Source organism: Rhinoraja longicauda, chromosome 24, assembly GCF_053455715.1.
Source record: "Rhinoraja longicauda isolate Sanriku21f chromosome 24, sRhiLon1.1, whole genome shotgun sequence".
Taxonomy (NCBI): domain Eukaryota; kingdom Metazoa; phylum Chordata; class Chondrichthyes; order Rajiformes; family Arhynchobatidae; genus Rhinoraja; species Rhinoraja longicauda.
Genome location: NC_135976.1, coordinates 31,681,407 through 31,699,635, shown reverse-complemented (window position 1 = coordinate 31,699,635; position 18,229 = coordinate 31,681,407). Strand labels below are relative to the sequence as shown.

At 48.7% G+C, this 18,229-nt stretch overlaps 1 protein-coding gene across 1 annotated transcript in view; it reads left to right on the top strand.

The window, feature by feature from the left end:
• The window catches only part of LOC144605578 (uncharacterized), a 55,433-nt gene extending 37,558 nt beyond the window's left edge, over window positions 1-17,875 (top strand). The window contains exons 3-9 of the mRNA XM_078421007.1: window positions 74-139; window positions 2,525-2,683; window positions 3,648-3,798; window positions 4,688-5,214; window positions 10,680-10,735; window positions 12,271-12,321; window positions 14,342-17,875. Of these exons, the coding sequence (XP_078277133.1) occupies window positions 74-139; window positions 2,525-2,683; window positions 3,648-3,798; window positions 4,688-5,214; window positions 10,680-10,735; window positions 12,271-12,307 (996 nt within the window). The 3' untranslated portion in view covers window positions 12,308-12,321; window positions 14,342-17,875. The remainder of the gene's footprint in view (window positions 1-73; window positions 140-2,524; window positions 2,684-3,647; window positions 3,799-4,687; window positions 5,215-10,679; window positions 10,736-12,270; window positions 12,322-14,341) is intronic.
• Window positions 17,876-18,229: the final 354 nt, after the last annotated feature.

The following is an 18,229-nucleotide window of genomic DNA, read 5'->3' as shown; positions in this document are numbered from 1 at the left end:
AGCCAGGATGTCCTTCCTCGAATTAGGAGACCAAAACTGCGCACAATAATGCTAATGGTATCTTCTTTTCCAGAATGATAATCTGCTCCTAAGTTTTGTACAGTATGAGGTTTTAACAGATTCAGATGCTAAAAACCTGGTAAGAAATTCTTATTTCGTTTTTTAAAATGTTTTTAGAGATACAGCGCAGAAACAGGCCGTTCGGCCCACCGAGTCCTTGCCAACCAGCGATTCCCCCCCCCCCCCCCCCCCACACTAACACTACCCTACACACACTAGGCACAATTTTACATTTATACCAAGACAATTAGCCTACAAACATGGACGTCTTTGGAGTGTGGGAGGAAACCGAAAATCTGGTGGGAAATACCCACGCAGGTCACCGAGAGAATGTACAAACTCCATATAGACAGCACCCGTAGTCAAGGTCGAACATGGGTCTCTGGCGCTGTGAGGCAGTAGCTCTAACGCTGCGCCACCGTGCCGCCCCTGTTGTGTTAGTTTTACAACAGCATAGCTTGACCTTCCCTCTGAAGACTTTTGCTGCAGACGTGAGCTGTGGCATTTAGTGCAAGAAAACAACAATAGACAATAGACAATAGACAATAGGTGCAGGAGGAGGCCATTCAGCCCTTCGAGCCAGCACCGCCATTCAATGCGATCATGGCTGATCACTCTCAATCAGTACCCCGTTCCTGCCTTCTCCCCATACCCCCTCACTCCGCTATCCTTAAGAGCTCTATCCAGCTCTCTCTTGAAAGCATCCAACGAACTGGCCTCCACTGCCTTCTGAGGCAGAGAATTCCACACCTTCACCACTCTCTGACTGAAAAAGTTCTTCCTCATCTCCGTTCTAAATGGCCTACCCCTTATTCTTAAACTGTGGCCCCTTGTTCTGGACTATCCCCAACATTGGCAACATGTTTCCTGCCTCTAATGTGTCCAATCCCCTAATTATCTTATATGTTTCAATAAGATCCCCCCCTCATCCTTCTAAATTCCAGTGTATAACTGCGGATGCTGGTACAAATCGAAGGTATTTATTGACAAAATGATGGAGTAACTCAGCAGGTCAGGCAGCATCTCAGGAGAGAAGGAATGGGTGACGTTTCGGGTCAAAACGTCACCAATTCCTTCTCTCCTGAGATGCTGCCTGACCTGCTGAGTTACTCCAGCATTTTGTGAATAAATGAGCTGTGACATTTGTTTAGTTTAATTTATTATTGTCACGTGTACCGATGCACAGTGAAAAGCGTTTTCGTTGCGTGCTGTCCAGCCAGCGTAAAGACTACGCCTGGTTACACTCAAGCCTACAGTGTCCCGGTACAGGATGAAGGGTGAAACGTTTAGTGCAAGATAAAGTCCGACACAACGGTTTGGCAATAAAATGAAAGCACGCAAGCGAGAAAACTCTGTGAGGCATAGATCGGGTAGACAGTCAGAACCTTTTCCCCCAGGGTGGAAATGTGCAATACTAGAGGGCGTAGCCGTTATTTTGAGAGGGGGGAAAGTTTAACGGTGATGTGCGGGACATGTTTTACGCAGAGTGGGTGGTGGGGACCTGGACTGCATTGCCAATGGTAGTGATGGGTTAAATGGCCTCATTCTGCTCCTGTATCTTATCATCTTACGATCTTATGAAAACGATCCATCCCATTGCCCACTGAGAAGTCAGTCAGTAAAACACCATCGTGTCGGAAGGAACTGCAGATGCTGGTTTAAACCAAAGATAGACGCAAAATGCTGGAGTAACTCAGCAGGGCAGGCAGCTTCTCTGGAGAGAAGGACTGGGTGACGTTTCGGGTCGAGACCCTTCTTCAGTTAACACGCCATCTATGGAAAGACTCGAGCTCTCAACGGGCGCTGAGTTTTGACTCCAGCAAAGGAAAGCTGAGAGCTATCTGTGTGGAGTTTGCACGTTCACCGTGTGACTGCGTGGGTTTCCTCCAGGTGCTCCAGTTTCATCCCACACACACAGGACATGCAGCTTTGTAGGTTAATTGGCCACTTTAAATTGCCGCTGGCGTGTAGGGAGGTGGACGAGAAAGTGGGTCCCCATAGAACTAATGTGAACGGACGATCGACGTTCTGCGCGGACGCAGTGGGTCGAAGGGGCTGTTCCCACGCTGTATCTCCAAACTAAACTTAACCAAACACGATCCACAGAAGCGCAGCGTTACAGCTGCTGCCATACAGTGGCAGAGTCCCGGGTTCCATCCTGACCACGGTTGCTGTCCGTACAGTGTTTGTGCGTTCCCCCCCATGACTGCGTGGGTTTTCTCCGGGTGCTCCAGTTTCCTCCCGCACTCCAAAGACTTGTACTGGTTTGTCGGTTAATTGGCTTTGGTGAAAATAGTAAATTGTCCTCGGTGTGTAAGATAGCGCTCGTGTGCGGGGATCGCTGCTCGGCACGGACTCGGTGAGTCGAAGTGCCTGTTTCTGCGTTGCATCTCGGGGAAAAAAGATATCATATGTTTTCTTAAATGGAAGAAATATTAATGTTGTTTTATTATTTACTCAACAGACTGATTGTTGTTTCATTGACGTCACTGCCCGACAGCTGAGTACGGCCTTCGAACACCTATTGGAATACTTTAGAAAAAACACAACTAATTACAATGTTACCAAGAATATAATAACTTGGCTAAATGGGATTCGGGTTGATTCCATTTATAACGACAAGGTTTGATTTTTGCTACTTTTGTGTTTAAACTACAGAAGTCATGATTTTTTTTAAGGAAGAGGGGGGACCCCATTGAAACGTAGCGGAAAGAGAAAGGCCTGGATAGAGTGGAGAGGATGTTTCCACTAGTGGGAGAGTCTAGGACCAGAGGGCGCAGCCCCAGAATGAAAGGACGTACATTTAGAAAGGAGATGAGGAGGAATTTCTTTAGTCAGAGGGTGGTGAATCTGTGGAATTCATTCCTACAGAGAGGCCAAGTCAATGGGTATCTTTAAAGCTGGGATTAAGAAACTGGTTCTTCATTACTAAGAATGTCAAAGGTTATGTGGAGAATGGGGTTGTGAGGGAAAGATAGATCAGCCATGATTGAATGGCGGAGAGGACTTGATGGGCCGAATGGCCTAATTTTGTTCCTTTGAGAAGGGAATTAATTGCCTTCTGCAAGGCCTGAGAGAATGTGAATGCAAATGTGTTGTGATGGCCCCGCACTCAGTGGACAATGGGATGGATCGTCAGAGGTTTTCATGGCACTGGGTAACTTAACCGGCAGTTTCATTGGATCAGCTGATTGAAAGATGCAGGGTGGAAACAGGCCCCTTAGCCCACCGGGTCCACGCCGACCATCGGTCCCCCCATCCGCAACTAGTTCCCCAAACAAGGAACATGCAAATGCCGGTTTACAAAAGAGGACACAAAAAGTGCTGGGGTAACTCAGCGGGTCAGGCAGAACCTCTGGGTCACGTGCAGAACGTCCAAACTCCGTGCGGACAGCACCCGTAGTCAGGATGGAACCCGGGTCTCTGGCGCTCTGAGACAGCAACTCTACCACTGTGTCACCTGCTGGTTTTGCAAAAGCCTGTGGCTGATTTTACAAGTTAGTTTTATATTTGTGAAGTGGAAATATAGCAGTGACTTTATAAATATGGGGAATAATTTTTTTTTCTTTTTTAATTCCTCTCCACAGTGTGCTGCTGAGTGCATGAAGCCAATACCAAGGATTGTCAATGGATGTACAAGTGGCCTGTTTTCATACAGTAAAGCGTATATTGCCCATTATGATTCAATATTTGACCGCTGCCAAAAACAGCATTCAAAGGATTTCAGTTTCCCAAGGGGTGAGTAGGATTCTATAGAATTCCATACACCCACCACACTGTGCGTGAAATTTTAGTCCTTCCTAATACTGTTAGCTTTAGACTTTGGAGATACAGCGCAGATATAGGCTAATTGGCACACCGAGTCCTTGCCGACCAGCGATCACCTCGTTCACCAGCACTATCCTACACACATTCAGGACAGTTTCAATGTTATAGAAACCAATTCACCTACAAACCTCTACGTCTTTGGAGTGTGGGAGGAAACCTGAGCACCCAGAGAAAACCCACGCGGGTCCCGGGGAGAAGGTACAAACTCCGTACAGACGGCACCCGCAGTCAGGATCAAACCCGGGTCTCTGGCGCCGTGAGGCAGCAACTCTACCGCTGTGCCACCCTGACATAAAACCTGACATAAAAGGGCACAGAGTGCTGGGGTAACTCAGTGGAGTCAGGCAGCGTCTCTGGAGGACATGGAGAGGTGACGTTTCTGGGTCGAGGCCTTTCCTCAGCCTTGAGTATGTTTAGTTTAGTTCGGAGATACAGTGCGGGAACAGGCCCTTTGGCCCACCGAGTCCGCGCCGACCAGCGATCCCCGCACATTAACACTATCCTACACACACTAGGGACAACCTACATTTTTACTAAGCCAATTTGCCTTCACACCTGTACGTCTTTGGAGCGTGGGAGGAAACCGAAGATCTCGGAGAAAACCCACGCAGGTCACGGGGAGAACGTACAGACTCCGTACAGACAAACGCCCGTAGTCGGGATTGAACCCGGGTCCCCGGCGCTGCAAGCAAGCGCTGTAAGACGGCAACTCTACCGCTGCGCCACCGTGCCGAACCTATTAAACAGCCATTCGCAGTTCTTTGCTTCTGAGACCTGACCTGTATGATTGTTCCTGCAGATCTCAGCACTTCCGTGGAGTTGAACTCCTGCCTGACGGTCCTTCACAGTAATACGGCCGCGAGCAGTTTCGTGGAGGAGGTTTGCTCGCGGTATCTGCCCGCCCCCAGCCGACCTTCGCCCCTCACCACCTCGGCGGTTCCTGGGCGGGCGACGATGGGCAACGAGCTGGGCTCCGCGGCCAATGCTGTGGGCACCCTGGTCAACCCGCTGAAGGGGGATAAAATCGGCGGGACCGCCGCGGACAAGAAGGCCCCGCTCACCGCCGATCCAGACTATCGCCAGGTCAACGTGTCGCTGGCAGCGAGCAGCCACGGCGGGGCGACAACTGAAGCCCAGTCTGTGCCCATCTTTGCAGTATCGCCATCACTGACTGGCACCACACCAAGTGGCATCACTGCCCAGCGTAAAGGCGGAGACGAGGCCAAGAAGATGAACAATAATATGCCTATATTCAGCGTGTTCATCGCGCTGTTTGTAGTGATAAGCTTTGCAGCCATCTGCACCTACCAAATCCGGAAGAAAATGGTAAGAGGGGTGATTCTTATTGTTCCTCTTTTGCTCTACCCACAGCTGTAATAGCAGCAACATAGAAGTGATGCTAAGGGCGGGCACAGTGGTGCAGCTGGTAGAGCTGCTGCCTCACAGGGCCAGCCCCCCCCCCACCCCCCCCCAAACAGTTTCACTGTCGTGTATTGACATGTGTACCGAATTACAGTGACGGGCGTCTGTCCCCTGCTAACCAGTCAGCGGAAAGACAATAGATGGTTACAGTCGAGCCATTTCCAGTGCACAGATGCGTGATATGAGAATACCGTACATTGCAAGGTGAAGCCAGCAATTGCAGTCTGGAGTCACGAGGAACTGCAGATGCTGGTTCCCACAAACAGACTCCAAGTGCTGGAGTAATTCAGTGGATCAGGCAGAATCTCTGGATTCGCTTTAACGTAAAAGATCCATGCTCAAAGGTCGTAGGAGCGGAATTAGGCCATTCGGCCCATCGAGTCCACTCCGCCATTCAATCATGGCTGTTGTACCTTCCCCTCTCGACCCCAATTCTCCTGCCTTCTCCCCATAACCCCTGACACCCATAGTGATCACGAATCTGTCAATCCCCACTTTGCAAATAATGACTTGGCCTCCACAGCCGTCTGTGGCAATGAATTCCAACAGATTCACCACCCTCTGGCTAAAGAAATTCCTCCTCATCTCCATTCTAAAGATACATCCTTTTAATCTGAGGCTGTGCCCTCTGGCCCTCAACTCTCCCACTAGTGGAAATGTCCTCTCCACATCCTCTTTATTCAGGCCTATCACTATTCGGTAAGTTATAGAGTGATACAGTGTGGGAACAGGCCCTTCGGCCCAACTTGCCCACATGGGCCAACATGTCCCAGCTACACTTGTCCCACCTGCCGCGTTTGGTCCATATCCCTCCAAACCCGTCCGATCCATGTACATGTCTAACTGCTTCTTAAACGTTGGGATAGTCCCAGCCTCAACTACCTCCTCTGGCAGCTTGTTCCGTACACCCACCACCCTCTGTGTGAAGAAGGTACCCCTCAGATTCCTATTAAATCTTTATCCCTTCACCTTAAACCTATGTCCTCTGGTCCTCGATTCACCTACTCTGGGCATTAGACTCTGTGCATCTACATGATCTATTCCTCTCATAGACAATAGGTGCAGGAGGAGGCCATTCGGCCCTTCGAGCCAGCACCACCATTCAATGTGATCATGGCTGATCATTCTCAATCAGTACCCCGTTCCTGCCTTCTCCCCATACCCCCTGACTCCGCTATCCTTAAGAGCTCTATCTAGCTCTCTCTTGAATGCATTCAGATCTAGCTCTCTCTTGAATGCATTTAGAATCTAGCTCTCTCTTGAATGCATGATTTTGTATGCTCTATAAGATCACCCCTCATCCTCCTGTACTCCAGGGAAAAAGAGTCCCAGCCTGCTCGACCTCTCCCTATAGCTCAGACCACCTAGTCCTGGCAACATCCTCGTAAATCTCCTCTGTGCTTTCTAAACTCCAGCGAGTACAGGCCCAGTGCTGTGAAGCACTCTTCCTACCAGGGCCCGATCATCCCCGCGATCATTTTCATAAAATACATTGTGCGCTGCAGGCACAACAGGTTTCCAATGCTGACATCGTGAGCGAAACGATAACTGCTGGAAGAGTTTGTTTTTCACACACTATGCGTCGCTCCCATTCTCCAACACCGCTCCGGTACATTTCTTTGGAGTAGCGCTGTGAAAAAGAAAAGGTTAAACTTGAGGGTAGATGATCAGAGAGATAAAAGCCGAAATACTCTGAGCTCATAGCACACAAGGTTTAGATTTAGATTTAGATTTTAGATTTAGAGATACAGCGCAGAAACAGGCCCTTCAGCCCACCGGGTCCGCGCCGCCCAGCGATCCCCGCACACTAACACTATCCTACACCCACTAGGGACAATTTTTACATTTGCCCAGCCAATTAACCTACATACCTGTACGTCTTTAGAGTGTGGGAGGAAACCGAAGATCTCGGAGAAAACCCACGCAGGTCACAGGGTGAACGTACAAACTCTGTACAGGCGGCGCCCGTGGTCAGGATCGAACCCGAGTCTCTGGCGCTGCATTCGCTGTAAGGCAGCAACTCTACCGCTGCGCCACCGTGCCGCCCCACAAGGTGGTGAATGTGTGGAATCCATTGCCACAGATGGCGGGGGGGAGGCCATGTCGTTGTTAATTCTTTTAGGCAGGGGTTGATGGGTTGTTGATTAGTAAAGGTGCCAAAGGTCATGGGGAGGAGGCAGGAAAATGGGGTTGAGGGAAAAATAGATCAGCCACGATCGCATAGCGGAGCAGATTCGATGGGCTGAATGGCCTACTTCTGCTCCAAGAGCTCACGTACATGATAGACCTATGAGTGGTCCTTGATTAGTAAGGGTGTCGAAGGTTACGGGGAGAAGGCAGGAGAATGGGGTTGAGCAGGAAAGATAGATCAGCTGTGATTGAATGGTGGAGCAGTCGCGATGGGCTGAATGGCCTCTCTCCTACATCCTTAGCAGTGCACTCACACTGCACATTAGTGCTCATCAGCTGCAGGTGTATTCGAACCTGTCACTAACCTTCAGGCCCAGAGGCACTGAGCTGCCATCAAACTCCTGAAGTTGATCCAACCCAGCTCCAAAGTGGCTTAACCTTTTCAGAAACAGAACAGTGGGAAATCTGGAGGTTACGTCATGGAAAAAGGATTTGTGTAGTGCTGTTTGGTTTTGTTGCTCCGTGGGTGGGGTGGCAGGGGGAAGGCAGGTTGCAACATCGGCCTCTCGGCCTGTCATGCAAGCCGATGCAGGTTCCGTGACAAACACACAACACTGCCTGTTCCAACCTGCTGCGCTGCCAGACAGAAGGAACAGAGGTTACAGCTGCCCCAGCACCTAAACATATCTGACAACCTTTCCCAACACCAGATCATAGTCCGCCTAAACATATGCCTGACCTCCCAGTTGCTCAACACTTTAACTCCCCCTCCCATTCCCACACCTACCTTTCTGTCCTGGACCTCCTCCACTGTTAGAGTGAGGCCCAGCGCAAATTGGAAGAACAGCACCTCATATTTCGCTTGGGCAGCTTACACCCCAGCGGTGTGAACATTGACTTCTCTAACTTCAAATAGCCCTTGCTTTCCCCCCTCTCTCCATCCCCTCCCCCTTCCCAGTTCTCCCACCAGTCTTTCACTGTCTCCGACTACATTCTATCTCTGTCCCGCCCCCTCCCCTGACATCAGTCTGAAGAAGAGTCTCGACCCAAAACGTCACCCATTCCTCCTCTCCAGAGATGCTGCCTATCCCGCTGAGTTACTCCAGCATATCTTCAGTTTAAACCAGAATCTGCAGTTCCTTCCTGCACAACAGTCCGAAGAGGTCTCCACTCCTGAAATGTGTAGGAAGGAACTGCCGAAGGGGCTTGTACCCCACGCTGTATAACTTTGTGACTCTGTAAGCTGCCTGACCTGCTGAGTTACTCCAGCACTTTGTGTTTTATACATTCCGTTCCTTTGCTGAATTGGACCGTTAGTGCTGCACAGTGGACCTACTGCCTTACAGTGCCAGCGACCGGGGTTCGATCCCGACTATTACACCACTTACACTATCCTACAGACCTTAGGGATGATTTACAATTACACCAAGCCAATTAACCTACAAACCTGCACGTCTTTGGAGTGTGGGGGGGAACTGGAGCACCTGGAGAAAACCCAGGCAGGTCACGGGGAGAACGTGCAAACTGGGAACAGACAGCAGCCGTAGTCGGGATCGAACAAAGAGGTCCTTCTGCAGTTGTACAGGGCCCTAGTACTGGAGTACTGTGTGCAGTTTTGGTCTACAAATTTGTGGAAGGATATTCTTGCTATTGTGGGCGTGCAGCGTAGGTTCACTAGGTTATTTCCCGGAATGGCAGGACTGTCATATGTTGAAAGACTGGAGCAACTAGGCTTGTATACACCGGAATTTAGAAGGATGAGAGGAGATCTTATCGAAACGTATAAGATTATTAAAGGGTTGGACACGTTAGAGGCAGGAAACATATTCCCAATGTTGGGGGAGTCCAGAACAAGGGGCCACAGTTTAAGAATAAGGGGTAGGCCATTTAGAACTGAGATGAGGAAAAACTTTTTCAGTCAGAGAGTTGTAAATCTGTGGAATTCTCTGCCTCAGAAGGCAGTGGAGGCCAATTCTCTGAATGCATTCAAGAGAGAGCTAGATAGAGCTCTTAAGGATAGCGGAGTCAGGGGGTATGGGGAGAAGGCAGGAACGGGATACTGATTGAGAATGATCAGCCATGATCACATTGAATGGCGGTGCTGGCTCGAAGGGCCGAATGGCCTCCTCCTGCACCTATTGTCTATTGAACCCGGGTCTCTGGCGCTGTGAGGCAGCAACTCTACCGCTGTGCCACCGAGATGCTGCGACTTCCTCCCACATCACAAAGACATGCGAGTCTGCAGGTTAATTGTCCTAACGTGATGGATATTAAAGGTAAAAGATGGAAACGTAAACATTAGAATATTCCCAATCTTAATGTGTCCAGCATGGGGCGGCACGGTGGTGCAGCGGCAGAGACTCGGGTTCAATCCTGACTACGGGTGCTGTCTGTACGGAGTTTGTACGTTCTCCCCGTGACCGTGTGGGTTTCCTCCGGGCGCTCCAGTTTCCACCCACACTCCAAAGATGTACAGGTTTGCAGGTTAATTGGCTCCGGTAAAAAATTGTAAATTGTCCCTGGCGTGCGGGGATAGTGCTCGTGTACGGGGTGACGCGGGGTCGGTGGGCCGAAGGGCCTGTTTCCACGCTGTCTCTCTAAACTAAACTAAACTAAACTGAGCAGTTTGTTTCTTTCGAAGGTATTTATTAAACGCTGGAGTAACTCAGCAGCTCAGGCAGCATCTCAGGAGAGAAGGAATGGGCGACGTTTCGGGTCGAGACCCTTCTTCAGACTGATGTCAGGGGGCGGGACAAAGGAAGGATATAGGTGGAGACAGGAAGATAGAGGGAGATCTGGGAAGGGGGAGGGGAAGAGAGGGACAGAGGAACTATCTAAAGTTGGAGAAGTCAATGTTCATACCACTGGGCTGCAAGCTGCCCAGGCGAAATATGAGGTGCTGTTCCTCCAATTTCCGGTGAGCCTCACTATGGCACTGGAGGAGGCCCATGACATGAAAGGTCAGACTGGGAATGGGAGGGGGAGTTGAAGTGCTCAGCCACCGAGAGATCAGGTTGGTTAACGCGGACCGAGCGCAGGTGTTGAGCGAAGCGATCGCCGAGCCTGCAATTGGTTTCGCCGATGTAAATAAGTTGACATCTGTAGCAGCGGATGCAATAGATGAGGTTGGAGGAGGTGCAGGTGAACCTCTGTCTCACCTGGAAAGACTTTCGCTCTAGACTCCAGCATTTGCGATCTCTTGTGTCTCTATAATAGAATGGTTTGTCTGTCTCTTGCAGAATCAGAGGTTGGCCCATGGTGAATACCACGCGGCAGGTGCTGATCCAGACAACAGGTAGGATTTCACCCACTTTACTGCCATCAGTCCCTCTGAACACAGGCAGTCCCCGGTTTCTGCAGAGGTTCCATTCCTGGCAGCAGGCTAGAAACCGTGACCAATTTCAAGGAAGGTTGACTAATCTGAACATTTCTTAATCAATGCCACAATAAAGACTGCAGAACGTGTAATGTGCAGCAAATTTTAAAAAAACACTGGAGGAACTCGAAGCGGTCAAGCAGCATCTCAGTTCAGTTCAGTTTATTGTTACGTGTACCGAGGTACAGTGAAAATCCTTTCGATGCACACCAACCAGTCAGCAGAAAGACAATACGTGATTACAGTCATTCCATTTACAGTGTATCAGATACGTGTGCAGGCAAAGGGAATTTATTTAGTGTCGTTTAATTTAGTTTGGAGATACAGAGCTGAAACAGGCATTCCGTCCCACCGAGTCCGTGCCGACCAGCGATCCCCACACATCCAACACGCATTAGAGACGATTTTTACATTTACCAAGCCAATTAACCTACATATGCACGTCTTTTGAGTGTGGGAGGAAACTGAAGATCTTGGAGAAAACCCACGCGGTCACGGGGAGAACGTACAAACTCCATACTGACGGCACCCGTAGTCGGGATCGAACCCGGGTCTCCGACGCTGCAAGTGCTGTAAGGCAGCAACTCTACCGCTGCGTCACCGTGCCGCCCTATTCCTTGTTCATTTATTTACTGTCTTCCCCTGTCGAGTCATAGAGTGATACAGTGTGGAAACACCCCCTTCGGCCCAAGTTGCCTACACCGGCCAATATGTCCCAGCTTCACTGGTCCCACCTGTCTGCGCTTGGTCCATATCCCTCCAAACCTGTCCAAACCAAACATGCTGATACATGCACGATGGTACAGGATCAGGTTCCCCCACATCCAACAGATAATCTCAATAACTTTAAGGTATCAATGAGTGTTACAGTGTTTGATAAAGTATTTTACAAGTGTCAATAGATTTGCTTTGTCAGTTTCCAGAGCCAATGTCTTAAGAGGCCACCCACTGTGACTTAACATGTTAAGCACAATGTGTAGGAAGGAACCGTAGATGATGGCATGAAGCGAAGAATGGGTGACGTTTCAGGTTGCAACCCTTCTTCAGACAGACTGACTCTCAGTCTGAAGAAGGGTCTTGACTCGAAACGCCACCTATTCCAGTCTGAAGGTCTCGACCCGAAACGTCACCCATTCCTACTCTCCATAGATGCTGCCTGTCCCGCTGAGATACTCCAGCTTTTTGTGTCTATTTCCAACCAATGATCGCCTGTACACTAGTTCTATCGCACTCACTAGCGACAAATTAACAATTTTGCTGAAGCCAATTAACGTACAACCAGGCAGGGCCTGTTTCCACACTGCGTCTCTAAAACAAAATATGAATGCTGCGTGACCCGCTGAGTTACTCCAGCATTTTGTGTGTATCTTCGGTGTAAACCGGCATCTGCAGTTCCTTCACAAACAATGAGTATGCTGATTCATGGTTAATCTTTGACAATTTTCACTTTACAGCAATAGCTTTCTGGACGATTCCCATTACGAACTGTAAAGGAACACAGAGTGGTGAGTGTCTAAAAAGCTTTTTGTATAAATAATTTGCGTAGGCAAGGTAACATCTGAAGCTGATTAATTGGTCGTGGTGTTTTGAGTCATCGTGCAGATAACACCAGCAACTTTACACACAATAACAGGAAGTCAGATTTCTTTTAGTTTGCAGATAGACACTAAAAGCTGGAGTAACTCAGCGTCTCTGGAGAAAAGGAATGGGTGACGTTTCGGGTCGAGACCCATCTTCAGAATAAGAGTCAGGGGAAAGGGTAATGAGAGATATAGACGGTGGTGTAGAGAGATGTAGCTGAGTTTAGTTTAGCGATCGAGCGCAGAAACAGGCCCTTCGGCCCGCCAAGTCTGCACCGACCAGCGATCCCCGCACACTAGCACTGTTACAATTAACAATTTCACTGAAGCCAATAAGCCTACAAACCTGTACGTCTTTGGAGTAAACCAGCGCTCCCAGAGAAAACCCACGCAGGTCACGGGGAGACCATACAAACTCCGTACAGACAGCACCCGTGGTCAGGATCGAACCCGGGTCTCTGGCGCTGTGAGGCGGCAACTCTACCGCTGCGCCACCATGCTGTCCAAATTATTCTCAAAACCACTTCTGGTACAACATTGAACTGAGGACTGTCAATATTGAACCGTCTATCTACCCTTCCAAGTAAAGTGTGCCAAAGTGCCGTTTCAAAGAGCAGATGCCAGGTCTCCTGGCCAATATCAATACCTCAGTCAATATCTGGTCAGTATCCCATTAAGTGCAGTTGTGACCAAATGCATGGTGCTGTTTTCCATATTGCAAGAGTAAATGCATTAAACAAAAGTACTTGAATGGCTACGAATTGTACTGTGAGACAAAGCCCATGTTTCAATAGATTGTGAACGGGCATTGGTCACAGTACAAGGTGCATTGATCGCTGAGATTCCTGGCTCACCTCGAAAAGGCAGCACGCTGATGCAACTGGCAGATCCGCTGCCTCGCAACGCCAGAGACCAGGGTTCGATCCCGACCCCGGGTGCTGTCTGTGTGGAGTTTGCAGCGCTGTATTTCCGCAAGTAATTGCAGCGAATTGTGGACGCAGCCCAGACCATCACACAAACCAACCTCCCTTCCATTGACTCCATCTGCACCTCACGCTGCCTCGGCAAGGCCTGCAGCATAATCAAGGACCAGTCGCACCCCTGCCACTCCCTCTCCTCCCCTCTCCCATCGGGCAAAAGGTACAGAAGTGTGAAAACGCACACCTCCAGATTCAGAGACAGTTTCTTCCCAGCTGTTATCAGGCAACTGAATAATCCTACCACAACCAGAGAGCAGTGCTGAACTACTATCCACCTCTTTGGTGACTCTAGGACTATCCTTGATCGGACTTTGCTGGCTTTACCTTGCATTAAACGTTATTCCCTTATCATGTATCTATGCACTGTAAATGGATCGATTGTAATCATGTATTGTCTTTCCGCTGACTGCATAGCACGCAACAAAAGCTTTTCACTGTACCTCAGTGCACGTGCCAATAAACTAAACTGAACCGAACTATCTCTAAACTAAAACTAAACATACAGGCTGATAGATTAATTGGCTACCGTAAATGACACGCTGTCCATGAGTGAGGGCTGGAGTCAGGAGAATCAATGACAATAATATGGATAGAATGAAGAGTTTGATTGGATTAGTGGTTGATGGTCATTGTGGACTCGGTGGGCCAAAGGGCCTGTTCCCACTCTGTATCCCTCTCTGCTTAAACGCCTGCGTTTCCTATCGCAACGTTTAAGGCACATTTAAGGAACATTTAGGCAGGTACATGGATTGGACAGGTTTAATGGGGTGTGGGCCAAACGCGGGAAGGTGGGACTGGTGTAAGTGGAACATGTTGGCCGGTGTGGGCAAGTTGGGCCTGTTTCCACAATGTGACTCTGTGGGTCTATGACTAAGAGGAGAAAGACCGCAGTATCTTAAATTCTCCTGATGTGCCACAAATTTTCGGTTCCATATCACAGCTAATTTCTTGAATTTGTGTTGCAGATACTAAGGAATTCAGAAGTATTTGGCTTCTATGAAGCAGAGTTTGCAATTCCCCCCCCCAAGCTATTGATGGACGTTGGAAGATCCACGAATCCCCCCAGGATAAGCTTTTCTTCCTGAACTCCGTGTGGAACTCCCTGCAGGCCGCAAACCCTCTCCTCCTTGCCTCGACCCAGATGGTGGCCGAACTCGAGCGCAGGCAAGCAATGAACGTCAGGATCCAGTTGTTTCTTCGCCTCTTCTTCTTGGCAAGAAAGCTTGACTCAAAAACTTGCACACTTTCTCCGATGTTCTGGGCTGAAACGAATGAAGCCTGCCACTGTGGGAGACCCGTTTGGATCCAGATTGGTATCTGCAAAAGGATTGGACTCTATGAGTGGGAGTTATCTGTTCACGTTCAGAAGCAAAAGTTGTTTTTAACATGTGGGATGCTATCCAAAGCAAGAGTTGGTGGAGATCGACACCATGTTATCGATTCAACTTGCCTTTGCGATAATAATCTTGACTTCACCCAGTCACAAATTATTGAGCAAGCCATGATAGTACATATCTTCACGATGCCATATCATTTTCCTACCACTAATTCCCAGTCACCTACAGTGCCCACTCCATAATGTTTGGGACAAAGACCCATCATTTATTTATTTGCCTCTGCACTCCACAATTTGAGATTTGTAATAGAAAAAAAATCACACGTGGCTAAAGTGCACATTGTCAGATTTTAATAAAGGCCAGAGCATTCAATGGGATGTTATAGAGCTGGCAAAAAAAAAATGTCCTCTTGCTTAATTAGAGGCTATAAATTCAATTTTACTGCACCTCTATTGTAAGTATCTACCACTAGTAGAATTAAGTTGACAAAGGCGAGTATTTTAAAACTCGGCTTTGCCTGTGTATCACTGAAAACAGTTAAACAAAATTGCCGCTACGATGTGAAGTGGGAATTCGAGGCTTTCCGTAGTTATTTTTTTAAAGTAATTTTTATAAAGTTGCCAAGATGGTCTGTCGAATAGAGATGCACCTTATATGATTTGAGAAGGGAATTGTTCCCAATGCCGTGGGTTATGAATGAAACAAAGATGTTTGGACAGGTACATGGATAGGAAAGGTTTAGAGGAATATATATGGGCCAAACTCGGGCAGGTGGGAATAGCGTACACAAAATGCTGGAGTAACTCAGCGGGTCAGGCAGCATCCCTGGAGAGAAGGAATAGGAAAAAAAACTGCAGATGCTGGTTTGTAGGGAATAAAACTGCAGATGCTGGTTTATTGGGGAAAAAACTGCAGATGCTGGTTTTAGTATCCGCTGTTCCAGATGTCAACTTCTCTACATCGGCGAGACCAAGCGCAGGCTCGGCGATCGTTTCGCTAAGACTCCGCTCAGTCCGTCTTAACCAACCTGATCTCCCAGTGGCTCAGCACTTCAACTTCCCCCTCCCATTCCCAACCTGACCTTTCTGTCCTGGGCCTCCTCCATTGTCAGAGTGAGGCCCAGCACAAATTGGAGGAACAGCGCCTCATATTTCGCTTGGGCAGTTTACACCCCAGCGGTATGAACATTGACCTCTCTAACTTCAGGTAGTCCCTGCTTTCCCTCTCTGACCCCTCCCCCTTCCCAGTTCTCCCGCTAGTCTTCCTGCCTCCGACTACATCCTAACTTTGTCCCGCCCCCTCCCCTGACATCAGTCTGAAGAAGGGTCTCGACCCGAAACGTCACCCATTCCTTCTCTCCAGAATTGCTGCCTGACCCGCTGAGTTACTCCAGCATTGTGTGTCTACCTTCACACAAACAGGATCTCCCCTTACACGAGCACTTTACTACACGCTAAGGGCAATTTACAATTTTTTTACCTGAGCCAATTAACCTACAAACCTGTACGTTTTTGGAGTGTGGGTGGAAACCGGAGCACCCGGAGGAAACCCACGCAGGTCACAGGGAAAGCGTACAAGCTCCGTACAGACACCACCCGTAGTCAGGTTCGAACCCGGGTCTCTGGCGCTGCCCCCGCCCCTTATGGCTGAAGAAATTAAACCCAGAAGTCGGGAGATAGACACAAAAAGCTGGAGTAATTCAGCGGGTCAGGCAACATCTGTGGAGAGAAAAGGAATAGGTGACTTTTCCGGTCAAGACCCCTTTTTATTCAGAAGGGAATTCTGAAGAAGGACCTCAACCGAAACGTCGCCTATTCCTTTTCACCAGAGATGCTGCCTGACCCGCTGAGTTACTCCATCTTTTTGTGATGTTCCTCGGTTTAAACTAGCACCTGCAGTTCCTCCAGAAGAAGGGAGGTTATGCTTCACTTATGTGGGGTGTTAATAAGACTACATCATGAGGAGTTCCTCATTTAAGGAAGGATGTTAATGCATCAGAAGACAGCCAGGGAAGGTAGACCAGACAAGAACGTGGAATGGGTGGTTGCCTTTTGAGGAAGAGTGGGAACAAGAAGGATTTGGATCCACAGGAGTCGAGAAGAGTGGGGGGTTAAATTGAAACGTGTAAGATATCTCGATGGTGAATGTGAAACCCAAGATGGTGGCTGTGTGACTACAACAGTCCACATAGCACTGTGAGGTACAAGGCGATGGTTGTTGTATATTGTCCTTGGATCGTTTACATAATACTGCTGTGATTATTGAGAGACTGCACACTTAAGCTCAGCCCAGGAATAAACTGAAAGTCCACAAACACAGTCAAATAGTCATCCCCATGTCAATGTTCAGATGAGAAAGTCCTTATTAGAACATAGGACACAGAATAGTACAGGTGGACCCAAAGTGCTGGAGTAACTCGATACGAAACGATAGAACTTTATTTATCCCAGGAGGGAAATTGATCTGCCAACAGTCATGAAAATACATGAAGTTAAAGTGAGGAGTTGAAAGGATTGGGGACGTGCCAAGATTGGGGAGGAAGGGGGGGGGGGGGGGGGGGGGGGAGGAAGGGAGTCAGTCTCAGTAGGGAGAGGAGTTGTACAATCTGATAGAGGGGAAGGAGTTGTACAGTCTGATAGCCACAGGGAAGAAGGATTTCCTGTGGCGTTCTACGCTGCAACTTGGTGGGCCCAGTGTGTTGCTGAAGGTTGCCCTGCTCCAAGTCGGCAGGACAGCTCAGCATCTCTGCAGTATAACTGCCTTAACACAGGGCGCACTGTATTTCAGACTTTGAAAGACTTTAGCGACACTTTCCGTGAACTCTTCAGTGACTTAGACGAAGGGATTAAAAGTACCATTAGCAAATTTGCAGATGATACTAAGTTGGGGGGTAGTGTGAATTGTGAGGAAGATGCAATAAGGCTGCAGGGTGACCTGGACAGGTTGTGTGAGTGGGCGGATACATGGCAGATGCAGTTTAATGTAGATAAGTGTGAGGTTATTCACTTTGGAAGTAAGAATAGAAAGGCAGATTATTATCTGAATGGTGTCAAGTTAGGAGGAGGGGGGGTTCAACGAGATCTGGGTGTCCTAGTGCATCAGTCAATGAAAGGAAGCATGCAGGTTCAGCAGGCAGTGAAGAAAGCCAATGGAATGTTGGCCTTCGTAACAAGAGGAGTTGAGTATAGGAGCAAAGAGGTCCTTCTACAGTTGTACCGGGCCCTGGTGAGACCGCACCTGGAGTACTGTGTGCAGTTTTGGTCTCCAAATTTGAGGAAGGATATTCTTGCTATGGAGGGCGTGCAGCGTAGGTTCACTAGATTAATTCCCGGAATGGCGGGACTGTCGTATGTTGAAAGGCTGGAGCGATTGGGCTTGTATACACTGGAATTTAGAAGGATGAGGGGGGATCTTATTGAAACATATAAGATAATTAGGGGATTGGACACATTAGAGGCAGATAACATGTTCCCAATGTTGGGGGAGTCCAGAACAAGGGGCCACAGTTTGAGAATA